Source organism: Acanthisitta chloris, unplaced genomic scaffold, assembly GCF_000695815.1.
Source record: "Acanthisitta chloris isolate BGI_N310 unplaced genomic scaffold, ASM69581v1 scaffold10269, whole genome shotgun sequence".
NCBI lineage: Eukaryota > Metazoa > Chordata > Aves > Passeriformes > Acanthisittidae > Acanthisitta > Acanthisitta chloris.
Genome location: NW_008691971.1, coordinates 17,647 through 30,654, shown reverse-complemented (window position 1 = coordinate 30,654; position 13,008 = coordinate 17,647). Strand labels below are relative to the sequence as shown.

Below are 13,008 nucleotides of genomic sequence, written 5' to 3'. Positions count from 1 at the left end.
GGCAGAGGCACCTCTCACTAAGCAGATTGTAACATTAAATTAGCATCATGGACAGGATCCCTAGATGTGGTGGAATGATTGGTGTGGTACCTATTATATAAACACTGGTCATACAGTTTTGCTTCACTCTAATCCATCCCATGGGATCCATTAACAAGAACCTCAGTTAATCCACCTCAGGAGGGCAGGATACTGTTACCTGACCCAAAGTGCTGATTGACAATAATATGGAACCCTCAGAGGGAAACTTTGCCACAAGTATCCTTTGAGGGAAATTGTGGCACCCTCTGGGAATGTTGCTGCAAATTCTATCTGTGGAATATTGTGGCTCCCTCTGTGGGAGATTTTGGTACCTTTGCCATAAATTCCCCCTGTGGGAATTTTTGGGTGTCTCTCTGTGGGAAATTGTGGTTCTCTCTGAAGGAACTTTTAGGGAAAATGACTATCCAGGGTGGCTAATGTAAAGAAAACATTTTGTTGTCCTTTCTTCAAAAATTTGATAGTTGCCTTTCTCCCCCAGGGGTGGAGTGAGCACAAGAAAATTTGGATAATTAGCAGACAGTAGTGGACTGCATAACTAGTTCACAAGCTGAAAGAATATTAGGGTCAGGAAAATGCAAATGCATTGTTTGTGCTGTATTTGGAGCAGCCTTGACTGCTGCTGTAAGAGAAAAATCACAATAACACAGCAGAGATGCAGAGACCATACACTCCCTGCAAGACATAGTAAAAATGCTATGAGATCAACTAGAAGAGGAACAGCTCTCATTAAGCATTTGGAAACAATGGATTCTAGAGAAGTACATACCAAACCTTTATATCCTCAGCAAGATTTAAAAGGGGCTGAAAAAAACATTTAGACCAATTTAATTTGTAAGAATTATGGCTGTTGATTAAAAGAGAATATGAGGGAGCAAATTATGCTTTTCTTTGCATAATTACCAAAGAAATACTTTATACTCCTACTGAATTGGCTGCAATACAAAAAGAATATGGTTGCACTCAAGAGGAGTCTGAAATAGAATACGTGTGGAGACCGAATTATGCTAACAGAAACAGAAGCCGAGGCTACTGGGGACCTGGGGTTTTCTTAACCACAGGAAATAAAAGAGACCCCTGGTCCCTCACACAAACAGTTTTCTATTGGGCTGGGGGTTGAGTCCCCTGGAGAGAGGTGATCCAATTACCACAGTAACTTCTGTGGTTCAATTGACCGAACGTATCCCAAAGGCTACCTGTCTCCAATCAATGCATCGGTGCATATTGGAACCTGGTGAAGGCTCCTCAATGATGACCATGCCTGTGGATCCAGATCACTCAGCCCCACTGATACACAGCCTCCCAGAATCGTTAAATAGCCTGGGAATTCACCCGCTAGATCAAATCCACTCTACTCCAGCTAATGACAGTGAACACTCCGCCCTTGATCAGACATTATCAGGCAGACTGAAGAGAAAAATGTGCATGTGGGGAGAGGTTGCCCAGGAACTGATTAATTATGGCAAGCGTTTTGGACCCCCAAGCCAATACCCTCTAGATCTAAGACTGCCATCCACCAGGCTGAGTGGCAAAATGCTGCCGACGCTTACCAGGAGAATGAGGTGAGAAAACTCCTCCCCAGGGTAGTGCAACATCAGGAGAAAAAGACAGTACCGAAAGGGGAAAGATATACCCTTCCGGATTATACAACTGAGTATACAACTGGGCATTCTCCAGAATCTTATGGATGGCCAGCCTAATGCCTATTTAAAGGTATTAATTGAAAATTGGGTGAACCCTCCATCCAAGGCAAACCCTCCTCTGTCCACAAGTCCCCCTGGGATTATGCCTTCTGCTCCACTGATTGGGACACTGATTGATTTAACTGGACAGGAGTTTGGAAACTCCTTAAGCCATCCCCAGTAAATGAGCCAAGGGATGGGTGATGGCAACACCTCAGAAGTCCCACAGAAAGTGTATTTGGGGACATGAGGATAACCTTTCCTATAGGTCCCCATAAAACCCCTGTGACTTTCTTAGCCAACACAGGAGCACAAATATCAGCTTTGCAAACCAGTGATGCCTATACAGTGTGACATTGTGCCTGATATGAAAGGACTCATAGTGACAGATGCATTTGGTAAAGTGCAGCCACAACTAGCCACCAAAGTAAAGTGTTGGCTACCAGAAGTCAGTGCCACTGAAACATTAATGATCATTGGTCCTTTCCCTATAAATTTGCTTAGCTTAGACATCTTAAAGGGCAAGTCCTGGACTGATGACAAGGGCAGGCAATGGGCTCAGATTTTTCATCATTTTGCTTGCTGCAAGCTGCCCCACTCTGCCTCCTTCACAGGTAACTATTGTAAAACCATATCCTTCACCTTTGCGGTCCAGAGAAGGGGTTTCCCCTGTGATATCAGACTTAAGGGGGGATGGGATAATTGTTCCCACTCATTCCCCTTACAACTCTCCTACATGGCCAGTGAAAAAACCAAATGGGACATGGCAACTGTCCGTGGATTGCAGGAAATTAAATGCCAATACAGCACATTTGACAGCACAAGTACCTAACATAGCTGAATCGATTGTCATAATACTGGAACAAGCTCACCCAATTTTAGCTACCCCTGACATTAAAGACGTGTTCTTTATGGTCCCGCTTCAGGAAGATGACCAAGAATGCTTTGCTTTTGTTTGGGAGGGAATACAATACATATTTACTTGGTTGCCACAAGGATATCACCACTCTCCCACACTGACACATTCCCTGGCCCAGGAACTGTCTGCAATCCCACTGGATGAAGGAGTAAGGGCCTATCAATCTATCAATACATTGATGATGTATCAATCAGAGGTCTAGACACCGACAGGGTAAGAAATACACAGAACCACATTATTAAGCACCTAGAGTGTGGGCTTACAAATCTCAGAGGACAAAATACAGCAGCCCCCCCCCAAGTTAAATTTTTGGCTATTTGGTGGACGGGAGGTGCTGTCTGAATCCCTGCTGAAACAGTAACCTCATGGGAGCTAGTAAAGATACCAGAGAACACAAAAGAATTGCAACAAGTGTTGGGAACATTGGTCTTTTGGAGAAAACATGTTCCTGATTTTTCAATTATTGCACAGCCCTTGTGTGATCTGACATATTAAAGGGCAAATTGGGAGTGGTCTCCATTACACAGTGAGGCCTTGAAATTATTAATTTTTGAAGCTGGCAAGCATCAAGTTTCGGGTCCTTTGAATCCAATAGATCCTCTCCTCATGGAATGGGGCTTTGCTTTCCATGCCTTGTCAGTCCATATGTGGCAAAAGGAACCCAAGGGTCCCCCTCACCCTACTGAATTTACTCTAAGAGTTTCAAAGATGCTGGGAAAAGGTATTCTGATTGGCAAAAGGGGCTGTTTGTGGTCACCACTGCATTACAGGAAGCAGAAAAAATCCTGCACCAGCAATCTGTCCTGCTCAGAGGACTATTGAGAGTACTAAAGATTGTGCTTAGTGTTACCCTCCCCCTATAGGGGCTGCTCAGTGAGAAACTATGAGGAAATGATATGCACAAATTGAGTACCATTCTATGAGCAGAAAGATTGAGGAGGGAGATCCCAAACTCCTAGAAACTAAAGACCCACTTCTTGAATCTCTGGCTACTAAACTTCATTCCTCCCTCATTAACCCTGCCCCTCCTTATTCTCCCTTTTTGTTTTGCTTACAGATGCATCAGCAAGAAGGGAGGGAAAGATGTGGAAATACAAAGCGGTAGCCTTCCAGATGGATGGCAAGGAGGATAGAATCATTTCAGAAGTCGAGGGGATGAGTTGGGGAGCTGGTGGCAGTTTGGAGTGTCATTACCCAGAAGGTACTCAATCATCATTTGCTGTACATATACATTGACTAACTGTCCTCACAACAATACCCAATGCATCAGGTCCAGATCATCCCAAAACTTCCTCACACTATCCAGGACAGCCAGTGCTAGTGAAACTCCTCACCATGGGCCAGAAGACACTGGTTTTGAAAATACCATCGAACAAATATGCTTGAATAGCAACAGACACTTACGGCAAGACACAAAATTAGTGCCAAATAGATTATCCCATCCTTTTGACCCTGTTTGAGACTGAACAGAGTTGTTTTGGGGTTTTTTTTCTCTGACCTTTTACAGATGAAAATCTAGAACTAAAGAGAAAAAGAGAAAAACCTTCGCACGATTTATACCACATTATGTTTTGCTGTTTTATTTGTAGAAATAACTGTAGCTTTGATATACATGTGCTGTCCTTTTTATACATGTGGCTATGTGTGTCCGCCACCAAGACTGGGAAGCCAACCTCAAATGGAAGTCATTATTCTGCAAACCTTGCATGAGAACAAATTCTGGGGTTTGCACATCTTTGGAGTCAAACAGACCAGGGCATTTGTGTGACTTTCCATTTGTCAGTAGAGCAGGGCCTAAGAGTTTTTGTAACTCCCGCAGATCTGTAGATCAATCCAAGTGAACCCCAACTTCAGAAACAGCCTTATGCTTTAATTCCTACACCACGATGGTTAAAAGGTAAACTGCCTTTGAAATGTAGGACCCATTACCTATTAATTGAGGAAAAACCTGAGGTTGTGGAATGTCCCTGGTTCCTGTACCATGTAGGACTTCATGATACATATTTTGCATGTTATAATAACACAGAGGGATTTCAGGGTCAGGATACGTGGAACACATCACATCCGGGATTCAGTGTCTTGCCGAACTTCAGAGAGATTGGCATACCTGTGATGATTAGAGAAGGTACTTTATTACCAGGCATGTATTGGATTCCAAGATTCCTAACTATTAGGGCACCTTGTCAATCTTTCCCTTTTGATCCCATTTCACACCCCTTAAGACAACAGGATTACTACAAAGCACTATATGTGCTAAAAGTTAATTTTTCACGGTGCACAGAGTTAGCCAGCGGGGCAGGAGCATTGCCTATAAATTGACCTGTGGATGTGGTCAAGAGAAAATCCTGTTTTAAAGCCTTTGAAGTATGTGAACACACCTCCTCAACAAACTCATTCACACTTGTTCCAGCGTGCAACGGTAATCAAAGGTAATCAATTGTACTACAGGACATGGGAATCTCCTTGAGACTTGGCTAATCCAGAAAATAGGTGTCTTACACATATCATGTATTATCTACTGGGGATACCCCTCTATGGGATTTCAAAATCAAGACCCACTGTGTCTTGACGCTATAGCTAATTTCAAGACATACTGTACCCACATCCCACAGGCAGAGTATTGTGGAATCCCTCACACCCACTGCCCATTAAAGAATACTCTGATCCCATCCCCCCAAATATACTTGAGAGATTATAATGACACCTGGACTTGCAATACAAGCAGCTATCCTGCACCACATGGACTGGCCTGGGGATGTTCTGTTGGAAAGTCTTCCTCATGGTTGAGCTTAACTTAGCACACTGGTCTAAGGTGCAGGATAGTACTCCCATCTATTTGCCCAAATTATGTCTTTCATTATTCATTGACAGGAGCAGCAGGGACTAAGTTCTCCTGAACACAGCCAAGAATGGATCAAAAATATATGTGCCCTGATTGTTACACAATGAGACAAAAGATAGCTTTGGGGTTTAAGATAATTTTTACACCTTATATAGTTACCAGGTAACACCAACGGGCCCTGGAAAATATTACATGGCAGGTACATGCCCTCAGTAATTGAGCCAGGTATGCATTTGGAGAACTGAACTTGCAAGTCTAACAAGTGTCAGAAATGGCCTTACAAAATCAGCTGTTACTGTTAAAGGAACAAGAGGTATGTGGAATGTTAAACCTTACTGAAACTGAATGTTGTATTACCATTCACAGTGCAGCTATTGTATGATGCATGATTACTTGTATTATTTCTTCTGTTACTTCTGTCTTTTCTCCTACTATCCACTACATATGTACCACCCCTATGGACAGTCCATGAACTGAGGAAAAAGTCCCTGGAGGACAGTGTTTGAGCCACAGGGTGGTGTAAGGAATTAAAGAACACTTTGCCTGTCTCAAACACTGTTAAGGCCACAAAAGGCATTCACCCTAAGGTAAGACATGTTAGCCACCGAGGCGACAACTTGAGGTAAGCGCAAAAGAGATGAGTTTGTGCTAATTTCAGGCCTGATGGAGGTGAGATCTGGTTAGCACATCCTGATTAACATATCTAAGCAAAAATGCCCACTGTGGCAAACTGCAAATACATATCACCAGTCAAAGGTCACCCTGGACAGGCGGTATCTGCAACCACTGAACCCCCAACCCCAAGCCTTCCCTCACTTTGCATTAGGAATATGCCTCTATGGATACCTGGAATTTGGACTGTATAAAAGTGGTACCCTGAGATGAGCAACCTGGGCCCCCCACCACCAAGAACTACAACTCAGGATTCCCACCATCAAGAAGCCAAGGGTGAAGAAGGACCAAAGGGTCACTGCTGGATCCATGGGTGGTGACTCTCCTCTCCCTCTCTTTTCCCCTTTCTTTTTCCTATTTCTCACATTTACTGATAAAGAAAACCCGTATTATTATATTATTAACATATTTTTGACTTTGGCATATGGTCTCATTTGCACATTAATTTGGGCGGCAGCACCTCCCACTAAGTGGATTGTAACACATTCAGTACAAGAGAGACTAAACTTTTCCTTTTGCTTTCCAGGAGGGGCTGCATTTTAAGTTAAAACAGTTTTTCTTGATGCCTCCCACAAGACCTATTATCCAGAGACATTATAACTGATACCCTGATTCTTCTTACTACCAGGAGAGTGAATCGGATACCATAATTTACAAACACTCCTTGAATATGGCTTTTACATTTTAGAATCATCTTCAGTGTTCTTTCCATGGTCATCTTGATCCTTTTTGTTTTTCTTTTCTTCCTCATCTATTTGGGCTTCAATCTCACTCGGATCAGCATAGGTGTAAAAATAAGCCATGACAGCAAAAATGACGCAAACTGCCATCAGCAGGGCAGCTACCATAATTTACAAACACTCCTTGAATATGGCTTTTACATTTTAGAATCATCTTCAGTGTTCTTTCCATGGTCATCTTGATCCTTTTTGTTTTTCTTTTCTTCCTCATCTATTTGGGCTTCAATCTCACTCGGATCAGCATAGGTGTAAAAATAAGCCATGACAGCAAAAATGACGCAAACTGCCATCAGCAGGGCAGCAAACATACTCTGCTTTTTGTAGGGAAAAAAAATGCATAATTTAATCAGTATTATTAATTCATCAAGAGTATTACACCATTCTAGCATTTGCAAGGAGTGAACTCAATGCGGAACTGATCTTACGTAAGAAATATCATATGGCTTACAGGACTAGCATTAGATATATGCAATACATATTAAAGCTATTCAGAATTGAGGCCCTTTCAGTAGTTCTGTCTTCACTGAAAGGGCAAAAGTTCTGTGAATGCTAAAAGGTTTTACAATATCCTTCTTCTAGAAGGATAGGGAAGAAATGAATGATCGAAAAGGAAACTCAGTCCCTCCTTTAAGTCAGGTAATCTCACTCTAAACCAGGCTGGCAGTGATTCTGCTTCCACTTAGGTCAGCTGTAAGAAGTTCCTAATGACAACAAATCAGGGCAGAGATCAAGACCAGATATTCCCGAAAAGCATCCACAGCTCTGTTTCGTGCTCTTGCTGGTTAATTTAGATGAAACTGGGCCTGTCAGACCTGTTTCAGAGACAGGCTCTTCCCTCAGGTAGCTGTTTTGATTTATGAGGGAGTGCCACTAACAGAAAGTCTTGTACAAGTGCCCTTTAGCAGGAGAATCACAGCTTCCATGCCCCAAAGAATGAGGTTTGAAACCAATGGAACCAGCAGTAGGGATGTGGCAAGGCGGTGGTATGCAGGTGAAGGCTCATTAGCAATTAACAGAATGTTGGTAGGTTTTAATTCCATTAGTCCAGAATTTCAGCTCAAAAGTTCAGACTTTCTATAACATTAGAAAAAAATAAATCTATTTCTAGAGATGCTAGAAACTGCTGCTTGTAAGCAGGAGAGCCTGACAGCAAGAGTTAAGGATGGCAAACAACAGATAAGACAGGTAGAAATCATTGCTGAAGAACTATTTGTTGTAGTTGTTTTTAGTTTCATGTGTGTACATATAAACAAACATGTTGGGGAAGTGCTGGGGAAAAAGTCCAACAGAAACCTTAGCAGGGGCTCCAGGAGATAAATTACCAGCCTGTTATCACAGTCTTCAAATTAGTTTTAATATAAATAGGTTATAAAGATTCATAACTCTTACTTATTTATGCTAATGAGATTATTCAGATGAGCACTAGTTCTACAACTGACTGGTACACTCTTGTAGCTAACATTAATCCTCATGTTCCAATTATAAAGGTAAATCCACCATCATGCTGATGGTCAAAGTTGTGGTTGAGGATTATCTGTCATGACTCCCCCCTGGATTAGAACTGCTTTCTCAGAGTGCAATATAACACCTACTGCTCGTGTGCTTACCTGCTTATCGATTTTGGATGCTCCAGCCACGATAAGGACAATTATGTTACCAACAGCCACAGTCAGCAGCCATCCTGCCTGCAGCACTGACTTCATGTTAGATGGGGCCTGTAGAAATCAGACATCTAAGTTTGTCTAACACTGCTATCGTTTATTTTCTGATGTTTGCTGCACTCCTCATCTTGTAACAAACACTGGTTCTCTGCAGGGTAAGAAGACTGCTTGGTTTGGTTGGTTTTGGTGGTGGTTGGGGTTTTTTGTTCATTTGGGTTTTATAAATTAAAAATTGCTAGAGAACTAAACAGGTCTGGAGAAGGCCTTGAGGAGCAGGAGATCACTAGTACAGTAACTATAACACCTTTTAGTTACTCAGTGTGTACAAAGTAAGGCATATTTTCCATTTCAGTAACACATGGTACACATTAAATCAAGTTATTGAGTGCATCACAGTCTAGCAAGTCACATCACTGCAGTTTACGGACTCAGAATTACGGGAAGAAATACACACAGCTATTAAACTGCAGTCAGAAGACAAAGGAATTAAGAGTGTGTAATTAAACTGCTGCTAAAGATTGTATGGAGGAAGTTGGTGTGGAGATAAGGTGCCAGTGCTTCCTCATTTTATATTTGAGAGCTCTCCAGTTTGGTTTTACAGCAGCAGTACAGTTCCACTTTTTTCAGTCAAAAGTCACTTGCAAAGGAGATTTGAGGACTGATAGTCAAGTCTTCAAATGTTATAATTCAGCATAGCTTCATGGAAAACATTAAATTCTAGTGAAACAGGGTCAACTTGCATCAGCCTACACAGTCCTGCTAGGGAGCTCTGAAGGATATAATAGGTCAAAGCAGCAATACAGAACCACTTAAAAACAATAGATGACAAAAGATCTTAGTTTGTACCAGGACTCTTAACACAAGAGCAGCAAAACCTACCTGTGAGTATGAAAATTCCAGTCCAGTGACAGAGAAGACTACTTCTCCACATGTAAGAAGAAAATACTGGGGGATCTGCCAAGCCATATGGACTGTACTGGGTGCAATATCTTCAAAATATGTTACATTAAGGTGGAAATCTTTAGTACACTGGAAATCAAAATAGCACATTAGGAACAGTAATAAAGAGTCTGCACACTAAAGGCACTCTGAGCAGTTTTATAATAATATACAAAGTTCTGGGTAAATAACAAACACTGCATAAGAGGCACTGCATACCTAGTTATAAAGTAGCCATTTTACAGTAGACTTCATGCAAAACCAGTGTGTAATAGGGCTAAAGATTTAAGACCATTAGTGATGAACATGAATTGTTCATTATTATCATACACATCATTATTATTATGGTTAACAATGGGTTTATGTTCTGTTTGACGTACCAGAATTCTATCATATGTACAATTAAGGGCAAGACGGATAATTCTACAAGTATTTTTTTTTATTACAGGAAGTATCATCATGGAAAGTAATTCTATGTTGTTCATCCAACAACACTGGTAACTCACCGCATCAACTGAAATTGTATAGGCACCACCAAATCCAAATTCCTTTGAAGCAATTGTACAAGAGGATATTAAAGGTGATGAGACCTTAATTACATATGGACTGAAAAAGAAAAACCACAGTTCAGACCATAGATATTGTCAATGTGCATATTATATATAAAAATTATATCACAAATGCATATAGTGTGTGTATTATATATGTTAAAAAAGTTTATGTCCTTTTCCCAATGACAAGTATGTCTAAGATTAAATTAGGGTACAGAAAAATGCTTACATGTTTCCTCCTGGAATGGTGGTGTAATTAGTGTCATAAAAAGATTCCAGTTCTCCAAATTGCTTATCTTTCCAAGAAATGTTGACAGGGTGAGGGAAATTGTTTATGAACCTTTAAAATGCAACAGTGATGAAATACCATACAAAATATGAATAAAATAAGAATACAGGGTTTACTTCATTATATTCTGGCAGAACAAGAAGTAGGAAGTCTTCCCATTTAATATTCTTTCTAATCAGGTAACACTTGTGAAAGAACTCCAAATCTCTTAAAAGTGTGACTAATACAAAAAGCAAGCTAGACACCCATTAGGCCACTGCCTTCTAAGAACAACATCAAAAGCAAGCCACTACTACAACCAGTAGCAAACGCATATGCAAATGGGAGGTGTAGAAGAAAAGCAGAAAAGTAGTAGGATACTTCTCATCCAAGATTAAAAAGGAGGTATAGACATGTTGCTGTTGGACCAATAAAAATGTCTAGGCAATGGAGCAAAACACACTTCCAATTCTAGCAAAACTACACCCAAAGCAAACGTGCAAGATAGCCTAAATTAAGAATGCCCCAGAAGTTCCTACACCTTCTAAACATTGAGTGAAGTGTCCAGCAACAGGCAAGTTCCTACAGTATACAAAACTATGTTAAACAAGAAGAGTCCACTGAAAGACAGACTGTAGATATAGTCATGCTACCGCGTCAAAATTTAGAAAAAAACAGGCTCTACCTGATGAGATTATTTCCATCTGGTGGTTTCGATTCAACATCGTCCATTAACTGGTAAAAGAGACCACTATCAAAATGCTTCATTGGCATCAGTGAACATTTCAAATGTGCACTATTACGTAGCAGTGGGAATTAACAGAGGCTTCAGAGCAGGACTCCACACCTTCCCCTTTATGAACCCAGTAGGATACATGTCCACTAGAAAACACTATGTGACCACATGTCCAAGTCTTGGTGAAAGGATAATTTTTATTTTTTTTTCTCTAAAAAACTAACATCCTGGCCTGCTCTCTACAGCTCACCCATCTTACCAGTACAGCAGAGGGAGGGACAGAAAACAAGACAAATGAAAAAGCTATCCAGAACTTGTCCTCTCAGCTTTGCACACTCCACATATGCATTAATGTTTTGACAGTTATCTGTCTTAACAATTAAACAGACCTACCTGAACAAGCATAACGTCTTTTATATTATTTTTAATTCTCAGGGTGAAACGTTCTCCTGGTGTCTTGTTGAAAGTTTCGGTTCTTTTTTCACCTCCATAACTTATGCTCAATGATTGCAGCTGAGAAGCCTCAAACGTCATGTAGCCTGTCTACGGAGACAAACAAATTGCTATGAATTCCTGTGCAACTACTAATTTGTTTACACCTTTGAGGGAATGTTATGGACTCCAGGGTGAGCTCAGAAGTTTACACATGCATTACTTATGAAGTGCCAGGGATTATGAGCACCCCCTAACTTTCATCTTTGTTAGGTATTCTACGTCAAGTACTAAATCCATTTGATCATTAGTTTGGATTAATTTAATTTGTTACACAAGCTTCAAAGTTGCATGACCTTCCCACAAGCATTACATATTTCTTGCCCTCAGGCTTACTGCAAACACCAAGTAAATTCTGTTTAGCTACAGAGACAGCACTAGCATAAAACAAAATGCAGCATTTTCTAAATAGCAACACCTCCTAAAAGATGCAAAAGCAAACTGCATCTTTATTGTTTCAGCATAACAGAAGTGACAAGTTTTAAATATTCTAAATACATTTAATCAACATAAATTACTTAAACCATTAATTGACACATTAGTGTAGTACCAAAAATGACTATTTTGTTCTATAGAATTCTAAAAAGCATTTCATAGTTCACATCTGGATTACAAAATGTATATATGTATGTCTATAATAGGAAGCAGAGCAGTTTACACCCTTCATGTTCAGGTATGAACCATGGTTACATCAATTCCTGGTCAGTATACAGTTGAGGTGCCTTTATCTTCTTCTCACAGGTCTGTTTTCATGTGAGGCAAATTTGGAGGAAGATAGAGTAGGACTTCCCCCTTGTATGGAAACAGGACTACAGGCTATCAGAGAACACATTTACTAACATCCCTTATCAAAAACATCCATCAGCTCCACAACATTTTGCTGGCAGTAGAGCTATCAGGGCTGTATTAGAACCTGTAAAGATTCTTTGGCAGCAAAATCTGAAGCTTAAAGTGTGATGAAGCCATAGAAAAAGCTCCCTGTTCAAGTAAGTCATCCTTCACAGTAATAGCAGTGACTCACTAGAGCTGAATGGGCTTCTACTAAAGGAAGTGGTGTTCTTGCTGTTAAGAAATAGAACCTCTTTAAACAAGAGTGAAATTTTTACTAGTTCCAAGTTACTGTTAAGTTTATTAAAGTTTCTTGAAAGAAACTCACTCTCATAAAAACAAACTAGTAATACTTCGAATATTGACAGAGCTACCACTTAAGTCTTCATTCACTGTGTTTTCAGTGATAATTCATTCCACAATAAAAAAAAGAAATATTTACAATTATTAGAGAAAAAATAGAAAATAATCAATTTTTAACTATTAGTTCAGAATTACTTTGACTTATTCCATTAGATTTATTTTTTAACTTGCTATTCCTCATCTGTCCCTACTTACCGACTGCTTAGGTTCCACCTTCAGACTCTCAGCTTGAGTATTAAACTCAATTGTTGCAGGAAGATCACCCAGATTTATCAC

General features: G+C 40.3%; 1 protein-coding gene across 1 annotated transcript in view; it reads right to left on the bottom strand.

The window, feature by feature from the left end:
• Positions 1-7,031: 7,031 nt before the first annotated feature.
• SLC15A1 (solute carrier family 15 (oligopeptide transporter), member 1) overlaps positions 7,032-13,008 on the bottom strand; it is a 22,458-nt gene continuing 16,481 nt past the window's right edge. The window contains exons 15-20 of the mRNA XM_009082469.1: positions 11,443-11,592; positions 10,999-11,048; positions 10,001-10,100; positions 9,435-9,584; positions 8,490-8,609; positions 7,032-7,205 (exon numbers count right to left, since the gene is read on the bottom strand). Coding sequence (XP_009080717.1) covers positions 7,032-7,205; positions 8,490-8,609; positions 9,435-9,584; positions 10,001-10,100; positions 10,999-11,048; positions 11,443-11,592 — 744 coding nt within the window. The remainder of the gene's footprint in view (positions 7,206-8,489; positions 8,610-9,434; positions 9,585-10,000; positions 10,101-10,998; positions 11,049-11,442; positions 11,593-13,008) is intronic.